This window comes from Cyprinus carpio, chromosome A5, assembly GCF_018340385.1.
Source record: "Cyprinus carpio isolate SPL01 chromosome A5, ASM1834038v1, whole genome shotgun sequence".
Taxonomy (NCBI): domain Eukaryota; kingdom Metazoa; phylum Chordata; class Actinopteri; order Cypriniformes; family Cyprinidae; genus Cyprinus; species Cyprinus carpio.
In genome coordinates this window covers 5,964,486-5,988,152 of record NC_056576.1, presented here as the reverse complement: position 1 = coordinate 5,988,152, position 23,667 = coordinate 5,964,486, and the positions used below count along the sequence as shown (strand labels likewise).

At 33.9% G+C, this 23,667-nt stretch overlaps 1 protein-coding gene across 2 annotated transcripts in view; it reads right to left on the bottom strand.

Annotated features, from left to right (window-relative positions):
- Nucleotides 1-23,667, bottom strand: part of LOC109066126 (tenascin-like) — a 60,330-nt gene that overhangs the window by 27,552 nt on the left and 9,111 nt on the right. For both annotated transcript variants that reach the window (XM_042752098.1, XM_042752092.1), the window contains exons 2-10: nt 16,707-17,253; nt 13,461-14,774; nt 11,317-11,580; nt 10,236-10,351; nt 7,648-7,801; nt 5,933-6,202; nt 5,641-5,826; nt 4,219-4,308; nt 2,310-2,573 (exon numbers count right to left, since the gene is read on the bottom strand). In XM_042752098.1, the coding sequence (XP_042608032.1) occupies nt 2,310-2,573; nt 4,219-4,308; nt 5,641-5,826; nt 5,933-6,202; nt 7,648-7,801; nt 10,236-10,351; nt 11,317-11,580; nt 13,461-14,774; nt 16,707-17,181 (3,133 nt within the window). In that variant the 5' untranslated portion in view covers nt 17,182-17,253. The remainder of the gene's footprint in view (nt 1-2,309; nt 2,574-4,218; nt 4,309-5,640; nt 5,827-5,932; nt 6,203-7,647; nt 7,802-10,235; nt 10,352-11,316; nt 11,581-13,460; nt 14,775-16,706; nt 17,254-23,667) is intronic.

The window sequence follows — 23,667 nt, the reverse complement described above, 5'->3', positions numbered from 1 at the left end:
CAGCTTTGAGGATCGAATAAGATTTACACAAGGCTCGTTTTAAGAACTTCATTTGCTAAATATTTGGAGTAAAAAGGTGCAGGACAGACAGGACGTAAAGGGTGACCAATAGCATTGGATTAAAAAAAAAAAAAAAAACACCAACCAAAAAAAGGGCACTTCCCGGAGTGTAAGGGCAAAAGGGCATGTGCTCTGCACAGGTTGAGCCCTACCTTTGCACCGTGCCTGTATTATATATATATATAATATATATATATATATATAAATAGTATATATATATATATATATATATATATATAATAATCACCCAGCCCAAATACACATCCATATACTTATGTATCATCATGCATGTTTGTGCTCTACCATATGACATATGGGAGCAGTTGCATTTCTTATGTCATGCAAAATCTGTGTCATTCCATATACTTAAACCTATGAAACAAAAATGTTTTAGATTTTTTTAAGTTGCAATGGCACTAAATCTAATAGATGACTTGAAACCCAAAAGAAGGTTTATACCTGTAACTGCAACTGCTTCAAGTAGTGAAGATCTTTGGTTATTGGATATTCCATAAAGCCTTACTTGGTACTCTGTGGAAGCCTTTAGGCCACGGATTCTAGTGTCATTCACCTCCCCATGGAGATGAACCTCCTCCTTCCACTTCCCTGAGGAATCTTTAAGTTCTACAGTGTAACTATCATAGCCAATGTGTTTATGTGACTCCCACGCAAGATCAAATCCATCGGATGTGACATTAGACACGGTCAAGGTGCCAGTGGGATCCTTGTATCTGCTCCCAGAGAACGGGATCTCTGAGTTGTCGAGAGACACGAAGCTAATGACATTGTCGTCGGTGCCTTTGGGTGAACCGAGCTCAGGAAATGTGTTCGCTAGATAAAAAGTGAAAGATGCTACAAGAAAAAGACAAAAACACATGACACTTGGGAACAACAGATGACACGGCATGATAACACATGAAAATTCCCTTATTCAAGACCAATTATGACTGAATATCATCTTCTAGACAGATGGTTTGCTTGGTTTATCAGCAAAAACCCTCACATTGTTCCTTTACCAGGTGCAACACAATACAAGTTTCCAGAAAGTCAGAATCCACACAGTTACAGCTAATCGGAACATATCTGATGTTTATTATACATAATTTTCACCAATGAGATTGCATTGTGGGTGGGGCTTTCCAGAAACTCAGATTTACATAAAAGAGCTTCTGTTCTTTGTTGGTTTTATGGTGTTGCAGCTGGTTTGGACACAGTGTGGACCAGAAACATACTTTACTGAAGCACACAAACGCAGACGTGAATACTTGGCCAATGCACTACAAGTATGGAGATCTGCTGAACCTACTAATAGTTTATTCGTTCATCAGAACAGATTTGGAGAAATGTAGCATTCCATCACTTGATAAGCAATGGATCCTCTGCAGTGAATGGGTGCCGTCAGAATGAGACCACACCATCAGTTAACATCTTGTGAAGCCAAACGATGTCTTTGTAAGAAAAAAACCCAAGTCCAACACATAACAACTTTAAAACACAAAAGCTGCATGTTTGTAAGAAACATGATTAAGAGGTAAATTTAAACGTCACCTCCACAATCCATAATAGTGCTTCCTCCAGTGAAAAAGTCTATCCCCTGTTGTCCTCTCACATCGAAATCCACCAATAAATTTGTTTAGAAATATTTTGGACTGTTTCCGCTTGTAAACGGTGCTTGATCTGTGCATATTTCTCTCCTGATTCAGATGAGATGACTTTTTTATGGGAGAAATCAATACAAGAGGACTCTTACTTCTTACAAACATGCAGTTTTTGGCTTCACAAGATATTAACTGATGGAATGGAGTGGTGTGGATTACTTGTGGATTATTATGATGTTTTTTTCAGCTGTTTGGACTCTCATTCTGACGGCACCCATTCACTGTAGAGGATCCATTGCTGAGCAAGACATGTAATGTCACACGTGTAGTGTGATGGCCTGAGGGTGAGTATATTTTCATTTAACATGTGCTGTTGCATTATACTGGCAAAGACAATAACGTTTCCTTGTGTTTTATAATTTCATCCACCTTATGTTTCAATACTATAAGCAATTCACGTTCTTGCATAGAGAATGTTTCAGATCCAAAACTGATTATTTTCAATAAATATTTGGGAAAAAATGCATATAAAAGTTAGTCATGATCATTTTCACAACACAATCTTTGTTGTCCACACCTGAAAGCAGAACAATGACATTATCATGTTGCACTACAGCAAACAAAATCTGCTTTTTCATAGTAATCTCTCACCTGTGGATGCGGTGACGGTGGCAGGAGCACTTCTCCTCCGTCCGCGTTCTGCCACGAGGGTGACGGTGTAGCGCATGCCAGGGCTCAAGCCGCTCAAGGTGTATGCAGTTGTGGTAGCAGGCAGCTCGACTTCTTCCCTTCGGCCGTCGGCAGAGACAAACGCTAGCCTGTAGGTGGAGACCTTGGCCCTGGGCCTCTTCCAGACCAGTTCCAGGGTGGTTTCGGTGGAGTCTCGCACTTCCAAGTCTCGTGGAGGATCCAGATCTATGTGGGTGGAGGTTCAAAATGACAGCACAAAAGACACATTCATGCCGGGAAACTGTGATGGCATCAGCATTCATGAAATCAAAAAGACTGAAGAGATACAGACTAATCTGTTATCATCTATTCACTTTCATGTCATTCCAAACCTGTGTGTCTTTTTTAGGAGGTTTTAGGAGAATTTCTGCGGTGCTTCATATAATGAATGTGAGTCAGATTTTGTCAAGCTTCCAAAAACACCATAAAAGAAGTTGGTTTGGATGATGTTTTTATAGTACTTTTGGTCACTGCGTTCACTACACAAAAAGAGCAGCGTGAACATGATCTATGGAAGAATGTCAGATGAGGACAGAATTCAAATATCTGTGTAAATTCTCTTTAAAATCTCTTTAAATGGTTTTAAAATAGTTATATTCATCTTATTGTTCTCAGTACAACTTTTGGTAAGCATCTTCATAAGCAAAAATAGCATGCTTATTTAAAGTTGATTGTTATTTATATATATATATATATATATATATATATATATATATATATATATATATATATATATATATATATATATATATATATATATGTAAAATTTTGAACACATATTTTGAAGAATGTTGGTAACCACACAATTGCCAGTACCCACTGACTTCCAAAGTTTGGAAATAGATACTATAGAGGTCAATGGCTACCAGCAACCATTTGGTTACCAGCATTATTCCAAATATCTTCTTTTATGTTCAACAGAAGAAACTCACACAGGTTTGGGACAACCTGAGGGTGAGTAAATGATGACAAAATTCTCAATTTTTGGGTGAACTATCCCTTTAAATAAAGATAAATTTACTGGAGAAGATGACTTAAGATATTAAGTCTTGTTTTCCGAAAAATGTATCAAAATTAAGTGAGTTAAAGTTGAAAACATGTTTTGCTTTTGAAATAATTTTTATTTTTCTATTTTTATCCCATTGGCAAATATTTTATAAACTTAATTTTGATAGTTTGTATTTATTTATTTATTTTTTTTTAGAAAACAAGACTTAATGTCTTACACCATTTTGATTGTCAAGTAAATGTAACATTTTTTTAAAGAATGTTTAGATATTTGCACTGGTAAACAATACAAAAATACTTAGAATATACTTAGAACAAGACAAAATATTAGAACAAGAAAAAAGTACTTAGGGAATAAATAAATAAATAAATAAGCATGTATGTATGTATGTATGTATATATACAGTATATATATACGTAGCAGTGTGTTTACCAAGGATGCATTTATTTGATCAAAAATATTTATATATATACGCAATTCCTGTGATGTGCAGCTGAATTTTCAGCATCATTACTCCAGTCTTCAGTGTCACATGATCCTTCAGAAATCATTCTACAGTGATTTGCTGCTCAAGAAACATCTATTATTATTATTATCAATGCTGAAAACAGTATGTATAGAAAATTCAAAAGAACAAAATTTCTTTGAAATAGAGATCTTTTGTAATAGTGTAAATGCTTTTCCTGTCATTTCTGATCAATTTAATGCATTCTTGCTGAATACAATTCTTAATTTCAAAACAAAACAAAAAACAAAAACCATAGCAATCCCAAACTTTTGCACAGTAATGTGTGTAGCTGATATAAAGAGAGCTGGTCTCACCGGTCAGTGCGTTGGTGGTCGCTGGCTCACTCTCTCTTTCATTCTGAACGGCTGTGACTCCAATGCCATACTCCGTTCCAGGCTTCAGGCCTACAGCACACCATATCCATTAATGCAGCAGATGAAACACTAAACTGATGCATTTTCAAGCAGAGAACGAGGGGAACATTTCTGTATTATGACATCTCTATGTGAATACTTTTACTCCTTTATCAGTGGCAAACAAAAATCATGTTTACACTAATGGACCTATAATGCATATCTGCATGGATTTCTGACGAGTTTAAAAACAGAAATGTGCAACTGGTATTTTTGTTCAAGCACTTATATTAGTTCTTTCTTAAAAATTTGTTGCTGTTGTTTTTAAACCATGAAGTTGTCCAAATTATCCTTTTATAGAGACAGACGACACTAGTCTCATGTTAACACATATTGTCTTGTGGTGATACTTTCATATCATGTATATCATGTATGTTTTCCATTACATGTATCTAAAAAGTCTTAAGATTCATTTATTTGAGAAGGAAAATTACTTAATATAGATAAGTCTCATTTTCTGACAAGATTGATCAAAATGAAGTGCTTAAAACAAGAAAAACAATCTATATATATATATATATATATATATATATATATATATTCTATATATATATATATATATATATATATATATATATATATATATAATATATTTAAAATTATATAAAAAATATAAATATATTTGTAAAAAGCACTGAAAAATATATTTTGCCCTCCACATATCAGTCCAAGAAAATATATTTACATTGGTCACATTTGAAGAAAAACTTGTGTATAATACATGTGAACATAAAAATAAAATACATATTAAATAAAAATCAGAATGGAACATACTTTACAATGTAAAAAAATACGATATTATAATATATTAAAAAAATAACTATTATTTTAGATATATTATATATAACATAAAATTAACATTATTATATTTCTTGCCCCTGAAATACATTATGAAATATATTTTTGTATATGAAGGTTGAAACTAAATATATTTTCAATTTGAAAAATATTTATTTAGCTTCACTGTTTAAACATGTATTTAAAATATTTTTGTCCAGAAAAAAAATTCTGTATCGGATGGAGTAAGCGATGTAATCTTTTTTCCCCCTTTGAATTAAGATTATTTTTCTGATCTCACTGACAGATTTTTTTTTTTTATTTATTTTTTTAAGCATAAAGTCACTTAATTTTATTTATTACAAAACAAGACTTATTGTCTCAAGTAATTTTGCTTCATGTAAATGTGTCTTAATTTAAGACTGTTTAGGTATTTGTACTGGAAAACAAAACAAAAATAATGAGGAAGAAAAAATTTTTTGCACTGCAATTAGCAAATAAAGTGCAATGCTTAACATTTTTCTCATTGCAGGAGCATCGCTTTACCTGTAATTGTGGCCCATGTTGTGTCTCCAGCTCTTCTAGGGAACATGTCTTCACCATGAGCACCTCCTGCGATCGGGCCGTACTTGATACGGTATCCGTCAATGGATGAACGGCTGTTTTTCCATTCCAGTGTGATGCTGTTGTCAGTCTGATCAACAGCTTTGAGGTCAGTGGGGCCATCCAGACCTGGCACACACAGAAAACCATCACACCTCATTAAAACACTGGTTTGAGTTCATCTCTGTGAGAAACTCCCAGAAAGCTAAATATTTAGTCTGTAGAGCGTTCATACCCGTGGTGAAGCTCTTAAAGACGGGCTCGCTGGTCACGTCTCCCCTCTTTGAACTGAGAGACACTCTGTATTCAGTGTCTGGTTCCAGGTCCTCCAGGCTGTACTGCGTGTCTGTGGCCAGGAGGTCGACATCTCGATGGACTAACAGGTCTGTGCTCGGCCCGTACGACACCCTGAACCCGTCCACCTGAGCCCCGGGCCTGGACCAGGAGATCACTGCAGACCGGTCTGTCACATCACCAACATCAATCTGCCCCGGAGAATCGATTCCTACAGCAAGAGGAGGGATACATGATTATACTTATAATTACAGTCAGTTCAAATAATGTTGTCTTAATATATACAGGTTTCATTTGGGTCCCGTAGTTGCAGTGTTACAGTAAGGGACAATACAAGGTGAGGATGTATAATTGATTCTGTATCACAGTTTCCACTAAAATATTAAGCGGCAAGAAACATTTCTAACACTGATAATAAGAAATTTGTCTTGAGCAGCAAATCACCATATTAGAATGATATGTGTGTGTGTGTGTGTGTGTGTGTGTGTGTGTGTGTGTGTTGTGTGTGTGTGTGTGTATATATATAATATATATATATATATATATATATATATATATAATATATACACACACTATCATTCAAATGTTTGGGGGCAAAATAAATAATACTTTAATTCAGCAAGGACGCATTAAACTGATCAAAAGAGTAAAAACATTTATAATGTAGCAAAAGATTTCTTTTTCAAATAAATGCTGCTCTTTTGAACTTTTTTTATTCACCAGAGAATCCTGAACACAACTGCATCATGGTTTCTACATAAATATTAAGCAGCGCTGTTTTCAACACTGATAATAACACAAACCATTATTAATAATTAAGCACCTATAATAATCCTTAAAAAAAGCCCTAATATTAAGATTATTTTGGCGTGTTTTATGCAGATTACTAACCTCAGGCATATAGTCATTAATTTAGAAAACTCCTACACTAGAACGACATTAAGAAGAAAGCCATGTGTTGTGAATGTGCAAATGCTGTAGTTTGATATTTAGTGTTAAGGGTTTATTCAAATTAATAACTCTCAGTTTGAGCAAAAATCATAGTGATGCTTGACTTGGCAAACCCCACTTCTGAACTTGATTAGGTCTTTTAAAGTCAGTCAATGTCTACAAAATTCTTTCATGCAGTAAATAAGATTTAATGCACCAGGAAGCACAAATTTCTGATGGATGTTTCCAAATCTAGAAATCTGAGCACTTTTTCCCCTAAAATAGGAAAATACACTAACTACTGTCAGTAATCAAGGGCCTTTTGAAACTAAAAATGACTTATTGGTTGATATCATGAATCTCATGTGTGCAGAGGCTATAAATGTCAAGCCAGACACATGGATTGTCTGAATTTCTCACGGTTAAGCACTGAATTGGGCTGTTAAAGCCCTGTTGGCCAGCCCACGCTGGATATTTCATAAGGTTAAACGATGGCCCCTATTCTTCTTGGGCTTTCCAAACAAAAGGCCTTCACATTCTTTACTGCTGAGCTTGTTTCACCCTCAACCTCAGACACTTTAGAGCCGTGTAGCAGATGTAGATCAATCCAGTCAATTACCGGATGGACCAAAAGCAGCGCCTTCAACATTTACTGCAACATTTAAATGGGATCATGACACAGACGATAAACAAGAGGGAAGGTTTACTTTAGAGAAGGTGTATTACTTGTTACTACAGTGGAGCTGGTTTCGGGTCCTCTGGTGTTGTTCTTAATGACGGACAAAGTGACTTCATATTCCTGGCCGGGGCCGAGTCCAGGTTGCTTAAAGTTGGTCTGGGAAGGTGTCAGATTGTTCACGATCTTCCCGTTTTCTTCTTTCTGTTATTGAGAAGACAGAAAAAACATGCATTTAGCTTGATTTAATCTTAGTTATTTTTGCAAAACCTGAAACATATTTAGGAGAATATACTGTATAGATCAGTGGTTTACAACCAGAGGGCCTTAGAAACTTAAGATGATTTAAAATAAGACAAAACAAGCACTAAAATAAGCAAAACAACTCAAAATCTAGATATCTCTTGTTTTCATTCAAACTGGATATAAGAGGTACAGTATAGTCTAATTTTCAAAACATGATTTTTAGACATAAAAAAGGCATACAAATTAATACAAATGTATAACTCCATGGGCATTTTTATACATTTTTGTAATTATGCCAAGTTCTAAAATATTCATATATCAATATATCTAAAATATAATCAAACTGTTATTTGCAAAAAAGTTGAGAACCACTGAGATGACGTCAAAGCTAAGTAATAGACACTTTACAAGTTAATGAAACTGATCTAAAGGCATCACCATAAACAAATAAATAAATGTGTTAAATAAATAAATAAACTAAAAAATACAGATAAAAAATCTTAAAATCTGATAAAAAAAAAAAAAAAAAAAATCTATTTATAAATTAATAAAATCTTGAAAATTCTAAAACTTTTTTTTTTTTTTTTTTTTTTTAGTTTTGCCGAGTTATGAAATATTTTATTGAGAAAAAATTGTGAGTAAAACATATTTTTTAAATCCTTGGGGTCAAAAACTTTGAAAACCATTGATCTAGATGAAATCAAAGTTAATATTCATGTACTAAAAGTCACAAAATTCCAATAACAGTTTCTCAGCGTCTATATTTATATCCCCATTACTAGAGTCATGATATGACAGGGAAAACGTGTCATGCATTTAAATGTTATTAGTTTCCTAAATGCTGGTGGCATGAAACAACAGCAGCACTGAAAGTGAGCAATAAGTTCAAACATCTGGCATTTCTGGAGCACCATTAAAGTGAGTCTTAATGGAGACTTTATGGTTCAAGGATGGTTCTTTTTAATGGCTCCTTAAAAGAGTGTATGAGCTCATGGCCGCCTGCAGCTCTGACTCAAATGGAGAAAATGCCCCTTCATATCATTATGAACAGTGATTAAATTATCCATTACTCTGTTTTAAATATGAGAGAGAGAGTCTATGAAACAAGAAGCATGACCATATAACCCTGGTACCTAGGACCTCGTTTAGGAATAAACCACCGTTTGAACATTTTGCCGCAGTAAATCTGTTGACCTAAAGGTTGAGCAGCTGATACATTTTTACTCTTAGTTTTACTGTCTGTTGTTAAACTGATGAGAGTGCTTCATGTATTTATCATCTAGGGTATTTCAACACGTTTCTTGCACTTTGCTTTATAGCACTTCATAAATATGGCTCTCAATTGCTTCCATGTCCTCGGAAGATGTTTTTATAATGTAATGAAACTGAACTAAATTCCTTTGCCTAGTAAGGCATCAAAAATACATTTTGTCTTAAATTCTTGCCGTTTTTTTGGAAGTCTGAAGAGCAAAATAAGTAAATACATATCTAATTATTAAAATAATTAATAAAAAAAAAACTAAATATAAAAAAATTATAAAATTTTTATAGAATTACAACACCCTGATAATAATAATAATAATAATAATAATAATAATAATAATAATAATAATAATAATAATAATAATAATAATAATAATAATAATAAATTAACTGGCCAAAAATATATGCAAACGTAATTTTCTAAACATAGATTTTTATTTCTTAAAATGTTTTCTACAATAACGTTCATATTTAAACACTTCACACTTTAAACAAATGAACAAGATATATATATATATATAAAAGAATTTGGGTCAAACCAAAGAATTTGGGTCAGAATATACACTATATTATACACATAATGTACTATATATATATATATATATATATATATTATTTAAATTTATATATTATTTAATTTAAATTTAAATAATATATATATATATATATAGTACATTATGTGTATAATATAGTGTATATTCTGACCCAAATTCTTTGGTTTGGTTTGATAAATAAATAAATAAATAGGTTCATATTTACTTTTTAACAAATGAAAAAAACATGAAAAGAATCTTATGCATATGCAGTTTTGCCTCTCGGGTGAAATTATCTTGTTTTTAAAGAATTCTGATGTTTTGCATTGGAGAAGATGACAAAAACTCATAAAGAATGTTTTATTGTATTATAGGCTAGATTATTGTCTGATCAAATCTGATTTTGACGAACCCGCATTGGATTAAAATCTTATTTTTGGAAGATTTTGTCTTTAAGTTAGATATGAGTTCTAAACAATTAACAAAATAGTATTTTGTGGATTTTTGTGATGTGCAGCAGTGTCTACAGATGCGTCTGGATTCTCTCATTTTTTGCCTAGATTATTGCCTTCAACATCATCTTCCGTGAAACTAACCTTGTTACGAAAGATGAGCTCCCAGCCGTCGAATGGAAAGTTCAGCTGGTCCCACAAAACCTCCACAGACGTATCACTGATGGATTTAAACTTCAGGCCCTTGGGCTGCGGTAGATCTGCAGGGAAAAGCACTGGTTTCTTAGTAGTGTATCATGATATTCATTCAAGTTTATTAGCACTATTCAGTAGCTGAATATTCAAGCTTTACCTGAGCAAATGTGAAGTGGCTCGGTGGATTAGATCCTAATGCTGTTTGGACAGTTTTGCATATGGAATATAAGACTGTTCACCTGTTCAATCATTGTCTGTGCTTTCCATTTTTCTTCAAATAAAACATTTAATGAGTTTTGCAAACTAATTTGGAGTGGTGTAGCTTAGTAGTTAATGCAAGATTGTTCTAGACTTGTCCTATAATACAAGAACTTTAAATAACAGAAAAAGCTAAATGACAGAAAAGACAGGTTGTGTTTAGGAAACCTGTTTGGTGACGTTAATGACACTGAAAATACAAACTACAATAAATACTATCATGGTACAAAAATATTTTACTAAAAACTATTTTACTAAAAATGTATAATTACATAGTAATGACAATATAAGAATGAGACTATTTTGATATTATAGTGATGGGAACTGGTTGGAAACTGTCATATTAAAAAATTACAAAATAAAAAATTATTAATTTACTTATTTTTTTTGTCTTTTGATTTTAGAGTGAATTATGACTGGGCTATTTTCTTAACATGATTCATAAGATTTACCCTTAAATAAATGAAAAACATGAACAATCTAACAAAGACAAAATATGAGATACATTTTCTCTTAATTAAGATTTTTGTCTCAAGCAATTTTGTCTCTCAGGTGAATTTATCTTGTTTTAGGGATTCATTTACATTTACGCATTTAGCAGACATTTTGTCCAAAGCGACTTACAGTGCATTCAGGCTAACATTTTTTGACCTAACATGTGTTCCCTGGGAATCAAACCCACAACCTTTTGCGCTGCTAATGCAATGCTCTACCACTGAGCCACAGGATTCAGTGTTTTTTTTTTTTTATTGATCAGGGTGTGTGAACATACATGTGGCCACTCTGGCGCTGACAGGAACGCTCTTCTTGTTGTTGAGGATGGCATAAACGTTGATGAGATACTCGATTCCTGGCTCCAGCTCAGAGACGGTAGCAGATGTACGATCTCCAGGCACGCTGAAGTCCAACTGCAGGCCGCCTGGTGACGTCGGGACGTATGTAACCAAATACTCCGTCACCAGCATCTCGTTCTTCCATGTGAGGTTCACCTTCTCCGTGGTCACATCCGTAATGGTCAGGTCTTCCGGTGGTGAGACTGGGAAAGATATTAAGGGTCATTTACATCTCAGATGTTGAGAGAGTGAATGATCTTTTGTGCCAAATAGTAGGAAAATTGTCCATGTCTCCACTGTGGTGACTGGGAAACATCCAATCAAACTGCTGAGAGGTTTGAATTGAGCTACACTAAGTATATTAACTTTGGTTTCTTTTTAGTGGCAGTTTTTGGACCTTTTGACATGACTTTAATTGTTGTCTGCGTTGACCTTCACCACTAATAGTCCTCTATATAAAGCTAATGGATTTCTCAGGCACACATATGGTGTGAGTTTGCTGTCAAAGAAAAAAAGTATTAATAAATCAAGCATGTTCAGCACTTTTCTGTGCAAAAAGATTGATCTAAAATAGTGCGCTATGTAGTAGATTTTTTTTTATGTTTTTGAAAGAAGTCTCTTCTGCTCACTAAGGCTGCATTTATTTGATCAAAATACATAAAAATGACAATATTGTGAAATATCATTAAAGTTTAAAAGAACTGTTTTCTACCTGAATATATCTTAAAATATGATGTATTTCTGTGATCAAAGCTGAATTTTCAGCATCATTACTCCATTCTTCAGTGTCACCTGATCCTTCAGAAATCATTCTGATATACCGATTTGCTGCTCAAGAAACATTTATAATTATTATCATTGTTGTGCTGCTTCATACTTTTGTGAAAACCATGACACATTGATTTTTTTTTCTGGATACTTTGATGAATAGAAAGTTTAAAAGAACAGTATTTGTTTGAAATAGAAATCTTTTGTGACATCACTTTCACTTTTGCTGAATAAAAGTATACATTTCTTTAATTTCATAATCCTGACCCCAAGCTTTTTGAGTGGTAGTGTATATCATCAGTAAGTTATTTGTGAGTCTTATGGGCTGCTTTTATGGTGCTTTTCTGTCACTTTTGATGTTCAACAACACTGAGTTGTATAGAAAAGTGTGTAAACATTCTACATAACGTCTCTTTTTGTATTCAATGGAAGAAAGAAAGGTTTTAAATAAAACGAGAGCCACAGTACTTTAATTTTTGGCTGAATTATTTCTCTAATTTAAATCCATTAAAACAAAGAAATGCAAATCTTCTGACTAACACTTGAAAAAAAGTGTTTGCATCACCAGCACTGATTAAGAACTAATGCTTTGCAGGGTTATTATTATAATTATACTGACCAAAGAAATCACCATTTTATATAAACATTACAAAATCCATTTATTTATTTATTTTTTTTTACTTGGTAAACTCATTAGTTGTGAAGGCAGCATTTTTCATTTTTATTTAGTTTAACTTCAAGTTTAACTTTTATTTAGTTTAACTACTAAAATAACACTAACCAGTGTTATTTTAGTATTACAGAGATACTATTCATATACTATACTATTCATTCCACTTTCAGTTGGATTTTAGGTGAAGTTTTAGTAATTTTGTTGTGTGTTTTGTCATTTTTAGTAGGCTTTTTTTTAATATGGCTATATAGTTTTTATTAATTTTTATTTCAGTTTTAGTTATTTTAGTACATCAAGTTAAACTAAATTAAAATGAGAACTTACATTTTTAAGTTTTTGTTATATCTTATTTCAATGAACATTTATTTTACTGCACAACAAGTTAAATAAATTTTTTTTATTTTAAAAACTCAGAAAATAACAACTATAACTTAAATAAAAATGAATAAAAATGATAAAGACACGCCGAAATGATACAAAATTATTTAGAAAAGGTAAAAAAAAAAACACAATAAAATTACTTAAACTTTAACTAAAATGAAAATGGAATATATGAAAATATAAACAAGTTCAAAATATTAACATATAGTATATAAATGATAGTATATGTATTATTGTATATAGAATTTAACTGACACTTACCTTCTGAGCAATCCTCGCCAATGTAGCCTTCATCGCATACACAGCGGCCGTCCACACATTGCCCCGCACCATTGCAGTCATTCGGACAGCTTCTTTCTTCACAGGCATCACCAACAAATCCCTCATCACACACACATTTCCCACTGACGCAGCGCCCACGGTTATTGCAGTTTCCAGGACAGGTGGCAACGGAGCAGTCCAGGCCCTCAAAACCCTCCTGGCAAACACACTGTCCCTCCACGCAGCGTCCGCGGCTGAGGCAGTCATTGGGACACTTTCTCTGACCACAGTCCTCTCCGGTGAAGCCTTCGTCGCAAACACATTGCCCCGCGATGCAACGTCCACGGTTGAGGCAGTTGCTCGGGCAGCTCAATTCACTGCAGTCTTCGCCGGCGAAGTTCGCAAAGCAAATGCACTTCCCTTCCACACACTGGCCTCGGCCATAGCAGTCTGACAGGCAGGTTTTGATGCTGCAGTCCTCGCCACCGAATCCCTCTTCACAAACGCACTGGCCGTTAAAACAGCGACCCCGTTTGTTACAATCATTGGGGCAGCTAAACTCCGAACAATCATGACCTTGGAATCCGACATTACATTTGCAATGACCATCAATGCAGCGCCCTCTACTGTTGCAGTTATTTGGGCAGGAGAGCTTCCCGCAGTCCTCTCCGAAATAACCCGTTTCACAAATGCACACGCCATTGAAACAGCGCCCTCTTTGGTTGCAGTCATTCGGACAGGTCAAGCTGGAACAATCCTCGCCGGAGTAACCAGCGTCACATTCACATCGGCTGTCAATACAAAAACCTCGTCCTGAGCAATCGTTTGAACAAGCGAGCGCCCCGCAGTCCTCTCCGGTGTAGCCTTTATCGCAATAACAAGTCCCGTTGTCACATCGCCCGCGGTCATAGCAGTCATGCGGACAGATGAGCTCGGAGCAATCGAATCCAGTCCAGGGCTCATCGCAGACACACTCGCTTTCAACGCAGCGGCCGCGTCCCAAACAGTTGTTGAGACAATCTGTCTCCGTGCAATCGTCCCCGGAGAAGCCTTCATTGCAAACACATGCTCCATTAATGCACCGCCCGTTCTCACCGCAGTCAACCAGGCAGGTCTCCATGCTACAGTCCTCGCCCGCAAAGCCATTGAAACACTCACACTTTCCGTTAATACAGCGGCCCTGGTCGTTGCAGTCTCCGGGACAGTCGGGAACGGTGCAGTTGGGGCCCTTCCACCCGGGCTCACATATACAGCCGCAGGTCTCCGTGCTGTAGTTTCCACGGCCGCTGCAGTAGGGCTTCGTTCCTACAGCACCTACAGAATCAGGACAAGTAAGAAGTTAAACGTGCTCATTCAAAAAAAAAAACAACCAAAAAAAATGAAAAACACACAATAAAGAATAAGCATGAAAACATTATTAGACTTTAAAAGGGTCATGACCAGCTGTACAAGGTGTTACACGATTACATATAATGCTGCTGTTTGCTGACATCATGTCTGTGGTCAAAAATAAATATGACTGATGCCTTGGCGCAGCGCACACACACGCAAAGCTCGGGATATGATGCATGCGCACGGTTAAAGCTTGAAGGGATACGTTTGGCACTACTGGGCATGAGCACATATATACAGCCTAATTTGTAATACTGTACAACATTAATTAGAATTTCATTATTGTAAAGGGTAGGTTTAAGGCTATGTAGGTGTAGACGTTAATAAAACACAATCTAACAGGTAGAAAATTAAATTAGAAACATCAAAATTTTTCAGAATGCAGCAAGTGCAATGCTGGTCATGTGACAAGAATCAACGAATCAGCTTCATTATTTCCCGTAACAAAATTGAAAACTAAGCCAAGATGGAGAAACAGCTGATCATAGCTGTACAAGGATAGTCATTTTTTAAATGAATTTATTAGCAGAGCTACTGCAAGGGATTATTAGTGCTGGAAATCCATTTATTCTTTGCTGAAACTTCTGCATCTTCATGGAGAGCAGGTCATGGTTGCCTAGCAACGGAAGACGCCACGGGAGCGCAAGCATAGCGCACAGGCTACAGAGTGCTTTGGAAAAAAGGACGTTTTCAGGTGCGACATGCAAATATTGTTTTAGTTTTGAAGGAGAAAAAAAGCATGTTGCTGGACTCGGTCGAGACCAGCGAGAACATTTGGCGAGTCCAATGACCAAGTCCGAGACAAGTCTGAGTGCAAACACCAACAAGTCAGAGAGGATAGAAAAATGTCTTGAGTCCGGATTCGAGTACTACAGCCCTATCTTAAGTCACATTAGACATTAACATTAGACATATCGGATTTCAGTACTTTTTATTCATCATTTAAATCAATTATATATCTGAGAAAATAAATAAATAAAATTTTTCATTATGATTTATATTATTAATATCTCTGAGGTTAAATAAATCAAATAAAACACTTTTATTTATGATTTGTTAATTATGTCTCTAAATGTGAATGAATTAATTAATTAATGAATAAGTAAATAAATAACACTTTTGTTTATGATTTAGATTAATTGTGTCTCTAAGGATGGATGGACAAAATAAATATCTTTATGGTTTAAAGTAATTCTGTCTTTGAGGTTAAACACATAACAAAAAAATAATTGTCTTTATGATTTTAATTCTGTCTCTGATGTTACACAAACAAACAACTATTTTTATTTATAATTTGAATTAATTATGACTCTGAGGATTAACAAACAAACAAATAAATTCTGTCTCTGAAATTAAACAAGCAAACAAAATATTTTTTTTTCTTTATGATTTAAATTCTGTTACTTAGGTTAAATAAAACAAACAAATAAATAAGGGGGACCAGTATTATGTCAGTAGTAGGACTACTAAAGGTTTGTGAACTGCAATCATTTTATTTTGAGCAAGTCATTTGTAGACCTTTGCCAAAAAGGAGGGTGGGAATCAAAAGGTTAATGATTCAAGAGTGTAATTTCTGCTCCATTACCATTACCAAATTATATTATGACTTCCCATCTTTTACACTGGTCAGCCCGTCCTTAAACTTACACCTTTGGTTAGGCTATATTGTAATCATAATGCTCAAAAAGAACAGCGTTTGCATTTTGTGAAGGAATTAACATATAAATATCATGTATATCTTTGTTTATGCATATTAAACCTGAATAGGAGAAAGTATTTGATGATTATCCGTAATACTGTGAACTTCCCCCCTCAATAAGAGAATCTCAAAGTGTCTGGAAAGTGAACATGTACCTGTGGCCTGAGCGCTGCAGCAGGTGGTTTCTGTGGCGCATTGCTCTCGGAGCGTCGACACCTCGCCCTCCAACATCTCCAGCCGATTCAGGAGCTCCTTCAGGTGCGGCAGTCCCTCCGTACAGCCACACGCCTGCTTGGGGATGTTGATGCTATGGGTGAAGATGATCTGATTACCGCTGTCTAATGTGTGGTCTGTTACTTCTGAGCCAGATGGCGCATCCTTCTGCTCAAGATCTGAACCGACAGGAGAGTCCAGATCCACAGAGCACAGAGAGCTACCGGGAACTTTGATGTTGTAGACGTGGTTAAAAACGACCGGTTGAGAAGAGCTTGGAAAGGATACGTTGTGTATTCCGGGAATCGTCAGAGCTTCCCGCCGGTGTCTGATCATCTTCTTTACCAGGCCGGCATGATTTAGAGTCATCAGGGTGGACAAAACCAAACAGCTGAATGTCAGGCCTCCTGAACCCATGTTTTTGCACTAATGGATGCTTGTCTTGGCAAGAAGGCCTGCCTGTTGAGTCTGGAAAAAGTGCTGTCGTCTCTGAAAAAACAAACACACAAAATATATAATAATAAAAAAAAAAAATCACTGTAATTCCAAGAATGAATAGACAATGCAGAAACATTGCAGGAAACCCCTTCAAACCACCATCATTTCAGAAACAATTATGGTTATTATTAATATTCTGAATTAATTTCTATTTTTTTAAATATGTATATATTTAATGTTTTTGATTGATTGATTGATATAATACATTTTTATTTCAGTTGTAGTAATTTTAGCACATCAAGTTAAAATAAAGAAAAAACAGAGAAACAAGTTTAAGTTTGTGTGTATTTAATTTAATTTAATTTAATTTAATTTAATTTAATTTAATTTAATTTAATTTAATTTAATTTAATTTAATTTAATTTAATTTAATTTAATTTAAGGTTTATTTGATCTCAAATATATACTATTTTATGGTTTTAGTTAATTATAACCTTGATTTGAATACATTACATTAAAGTGTAAACAAGGACAGAAACGAAAAATAGCACAGAAACAATTACTAACACACTCAAAATACAGTAAATATCAATAAATAAAAATAACTCGTTTTCATGCAGTGCCTAATAAAGGACATTTAATTGTAGCCATTAAGCTTTAAAGTGATAGCTGACACAAAAATGAATGAATGGATTTTCATCATTTTTTAACAAACTGATTATGCATTATGCAAGGGGTAAAGTGATCTCTCAAAAAATATTGATAGGTAATATATTCAATGCATGCATTGTAAATAAGCCAGATTAAAGTCTGCACAAGTTATTGAACTAAATGTATTGCCACTATATCTTATAGGACTATGAGGACCATCGCTCATTGCTATCAATATCATAAAGTTATTTTATTCTTTACAAGACACTCTGCCAGATTCCTAAAAAATATAGTCCGTTTTTGTCTTGGAGCATATTAACAAAATCTGCCTTTCCCGTCTGCACACTTGAGCCAGGATGACTTCATATCTGGACATGGAGCTGTGTAATTTGTGGATGGGGGCCAGAGTCTCTGTCTCCTCCGCAGTGTGGGAACGCTCATCTGAAGCTTGTTCTGGATGTCCGTGCAGCCTCCACATGTCTCAGATGTCAGAGCGTGTGCGATGCAGAAGAGGAAAACTCGACTGCAGGACCTCAGTGCGATTCAAAAGAGATATCACTACCTACACGACCGCGGCCACAGGGACTTCCTGTCTCTGCTGTGTGCGTGAGTGGCACTTCCAAACACGGAGGAAACTGATTGCAAAAGCCATTTATTTTCACCCAGCCATTCAATGATAAGCTTTATGCCCCAAATTGGGGCTTGAAAAACATGCACTGCATTGTGCAGAAGAAAAATAACAGCTAAAAACTATAACGACAGGTTAGTGACAGTCACATGTCGTCTTTGTGACCAGCTTATAAATGACCTTCCCAGCGTTTTTTTTTTTTTTTTCTTCTTCATGTGCATAATTTGCACAGCCTATAATGAGATGCTTTGAGTCGAGGGACTGTAATTATGTTAATAAGAGTAACCAGGCAAGACCTGCTCATTTCAATGATGGACACACTTTCCTGTTGCTAGAATATTGAATATTCACAAGAACAGAACAGAACAGAACAGAACAGAACAGAACAGAACAGAACAGAACAGAATAGAATAGAATAGAATAGAATAGAATAGAATAGAATATAAATCATCTCAAACCAACATTCATAAAAAAATCAAACATACCACCTGTCAGATAATGAGAATCAAACCCACATCTTTGACTGGAGTTAGTAAGTTTGATTCATTTCTGAGAATCAGATCAAATAGTCTGTTTCAAAGTATTTAAGACACTGATTTGTTTGTGCCATCACTCAAAAATGTTAAAGTATTTTAATATAGATATAAAACTGATTAAATTACAATTATTTATACACACTATCATTCAAAAGTTTGGGGTCAGTTTTTTTTTTTTGGTTTTTTTGGTAACACTCAAAGCCCTTATATACATAATACATTACAGAAGTTCTAATGCATTAATTATGCTTTGTAATGCACTTTATAATGCATTTAAAATACATTGGCATTAAAATACACAACAACAAACCTTCAAATATTATAATTCATTTTAACTTTGGGTACAAATATTTATGAAAAGATACAATGCATTGCAACCTATATCACGAATACCTTTATAATGCATTAAACATAAAGGATTACAGTTTTACCAATTCTGTTTTACCAATGTTTCTGAAAGAAGTAATATTCAGCAATATTTTGAAATATTATTACAATTAAAAATAAGTGTATTCTATTTGATTATGTTGCCAAGTGTAATTTATTCATGTGTGGCAAAGCTGAATTTTCAGCAGTCTTCAGTGTCAGCTCCTTCTGAAATCATTCAAATATGCTGATTTGCTGCTAAAGAAACATTTCTGATTATTATCATTTACATTTACATTTAGTCATTTGGCAGACACTTTTATCCAAAGCGACTTACAAATGAGGACAATGGAAGCAATCAAAATCAACAAAAGAGCAATGATATACAAGTGCTATAACAAGTCTCAGTTAGCTTAAACGCAGTACACGTAGCAAGGGCTTTTAAATAATATAATAAATAAAAATAAAACAGATAGAATAGAAAAAGAATGGAGCAAGCTAGTGTTAGAGGTCTTTTATTTTTTGCTTTATCAGTGTTGAAAACTTTTGTGCTGCTTGATATGTTTGTGGAAATCATCATAAAGTTTCTTTTCAGGATTCTTTGATGAACAGAAAGTTCAAAAGAACAGCAGTAATTTGAAATGGAAAACTCTGTAACATAAATTAAGTCTTTACTGAATAAACTTGCTGGCTAATACGGTATGTTGCATACTAACTGAAATATTACAATCTATTAATTTCTTCAAAAATAAATAAATAAACTGAATACTAAAAAGAGTTCTAGTTGTGAAACTTTATCAGTTTTTCCTAACCAATCATAGGGCTCCTTTATAACAAACAGCCAATGACATGCCATTATTGCATTGCATATATGTGACCTTGGAGCACAAAACAAGTCTTAAGTTGCTGGGGTATATTTTCAACAATAGCAAAAAAACATTGTATGAGTAAAAATTATTATTATTATTTTTTTTAATGCAAAAAAACACTAGGATATTGAGTAAAGATCATGTTCCATGAACATATTTTGTAAATTTCCTACTGTAAATATATTAAAACTTAATTTTTGATTAGTAATATGCATTGTCCTTCATTTAAACAACTTTAAAGGCGATTTTCTCAATACTTCAATACTCATACCAGATTTTCAAATAGTTGTATCTCGGCAAAATATTGTCCTATCTTAACAAACCGTACATCAAAGGAAATCTTATTTATTCAGCTTTCAGGTGATGTATAAAAAATGTTTCGAAAAATTGACCCTTATGACTGGTTTTGTGCTCCAGGGTCACATATGTGAATGAAAGTTGTGCCTATAGATATCAAGTAGATCTGTATGTAAAGTCTTAAAGGCTAAATGCAGACTGAATGAAAATCTGAGGTGCAGGATATTGGCATTTCCTGACTCTCTAATGGCCAATAGTTCATTTTAATGGTCAAATCCCTATTTTATAGGTGTCCACATAAATGCTTCTCATAAAAGACAGATGATTTGAAAACTGCTGGTTGGATGGTTATTAACACCCTGAAATGATTCTGTCTAATCGTTAAGTGAGTCAGAATGACGCTGAGCTAATAATCTAAAAGATCTAACTGTCTAGGAATTCAGCCCAATGGTCTATTTTTTTCACTTTTATTCCTCGAAATACATTTCCCTTTGAGATTATATTGAAGGCAGTCAGTAACGAAGGCAACACATCAATAGTTAACAAGGGGGTGGACCAAATCACACCTAGCAGCTCTCCATGGGATCTTGTTGTGTTGTCACAGTTCCATTGTGCATGTGATTCTCATTTACATGGCTGCTGGTTAAATGAGCACAATCAGTAGCTATAATGTGCAGTAAAAATGGAACAGCAGAAGGGATTTTTTTTTTTTTTTCAATTCTTGTCTGTAACATTGTTGCATACCTTCACAATATCATAGATTATGGGTTTATAGTAGACAACACAATGTGTAACAACCAGAAAAGGAAAGTCTTTGTTATTTAATAAAAACTATAAAATAGTAATATACATAAGTATGTGTATATTTATTATCAGAAAATAGCTTGGAATAATTAAAAAAAGAAAAAAAAAATTTGTTGTTGTTGTTGTTCACCAAGGCTGCATTTATTTGATTAATAATACAGTTAAAAGAGCAATATTGTGAAATATTATTACAATTTAAAAGAACTGTTTTCTATTGTAATACATTTAAAAATATAATTCATTTCTGTGATGCAAAGCTGTATTTTCAGCATCATTACGCCAATCTTCAGTGTCACATGATCCTTCAGAAATCATTCTAATATACTGATTTGCAGCTCAAGAAACGTTTCTTCTTATTATATATAGAGACACACAGACATGTGCAAGCATTTTAAATCATATACTGTAAACTGAAAACAGAAGTTTCAGCATGACAATATTCAACCTTTATTTATGAATTTAATTTATGAATCCTTTTCATGTAACTTTTTTTAAAAGTTTTTTTTTAGGTTTTTCTTCAAACACTTTGCCAGCTTCATAAAAATGCTTAAATAAAAAGCATACTATGTGATATTTGAGATGCATAGTCATCACATTTTCAGTGCAATGACATCCTTTAAAATGCATTAAATGTGTATTCATGACCAGACAGAAATTACAACCAGACATTAAAATACAATGAAGAACATTTAGAGTTTGACGGAAATATGACTACAAAAATGTGAGATTAAGAAAGAAACAAGTTGTTGTTGTTAGCAAACAGTCAGTCAGTGAGTGTGCTAAACTACTTGGCATTTATGTTTTTTTTTTTTTTTTTTTAAAGGCAAATGATAAACTACTAACTGCATGGTCAGCAGCCTGGTGTTAAGTGATTTACATCAGGTTACAATGCTGACATGGGAACTGTCCAGTTTATGGGTCCTCTGACCTGTGACCTTTGGGTTCTCTGTCAAGACCTTTAACCACAACATCTCATCCTCACACTTTTAAGTGTCTACTCTGCACTCCCAGGTTTTTTCCATTCCTTCAAACCCTAACAAGGGTCGACTCTGTCACCCTACAGCCCTTAAAGGTCAGTTATAAATGACACCTGAGACTAATGCAAAGGATCAACACCTCAACAGATGAGTTCATGAGATTGTATTTCTCAGCATGTGCACAATAAAGTTGAAATACAGGTCGGCAGGTTCAGGAACAAAGGTATAAATTCAGTGTAGATCTAATACAGTTCCTCCCATGTTCTTTTAAAATACTAGGATGTGAACATATAAACCTGAGCCTGAATTTCACAGGCTTCCCTCCTACATCTGGAGAAAGTTTCTGGAAAATACCTTGTGTGGCTAATGCTAATCTGGTTACAATTCACCACACCTTTGCTTTGTGAACACCACATAAAGGAAATCTGTTAAGGTGTAGATGATCTGCAATAGCATAAATAAAGTTAAATTCAATATCATAATTACGATTTACTATCTCAATGTTGATTTAGGTCATTGTGAATTTTATCTCATAATTTAGACTATCATATTTAGACTTTTCAATTATGAGATTCTATCCCATAATTTAGATTTATGTCATAATTTAGACTTTTATCTCATAATTATGACTTAGTATCTCAATTCTGACTGACATAAATTAGACTCTTTGTCCTAAATGTTTTTAATTCATGACTTAGACTTGTGTCATAATTTAGACTTTTTATCTCATAATTATGACGTAGTATCTCAGTTTTGACTGACATAAATTACACTTCAACACAATTATGAACTTTTCTATCATAATTTAGACTTAAGTAATAATAATTACTTTTTATCTAATAATTATGATTCATAATCTCAGAATATTGACTAACATAATTTAGAGAATGTCATAATTATGATTTTATCTCATAATTTAGACATAATTTAGACTTTTTAAACTCTTAATTATGACTAAGTATCTCAATTTTGACTGATATAAATTAGACTCTTTGTCATAAATGTTTTTATATCATAATTTAGACTTGTGTCAATTTATACTTTTTAATCTCATAATTATGACTTAGTATCTCAGTTTTGACTGACATAAATTAGACTCTGTCATACAGTAAATGTTTTTTATCTCATGATTTAAACTTAAATATTTAAATATTTAAAATATCTCATAATTATGACTTAACATCTCAGAATTTTAACTGATATAATTTAGACATTTTGTGTTTTATCTCATAATTAAGATTTTTTTTAATGTCATAATTATGAGATGAAAACTCTCTTACCTTTGGCTTATCTCATAATTATTAAGTAAGTATCTAATAATTTAGACTTTTTGTCAA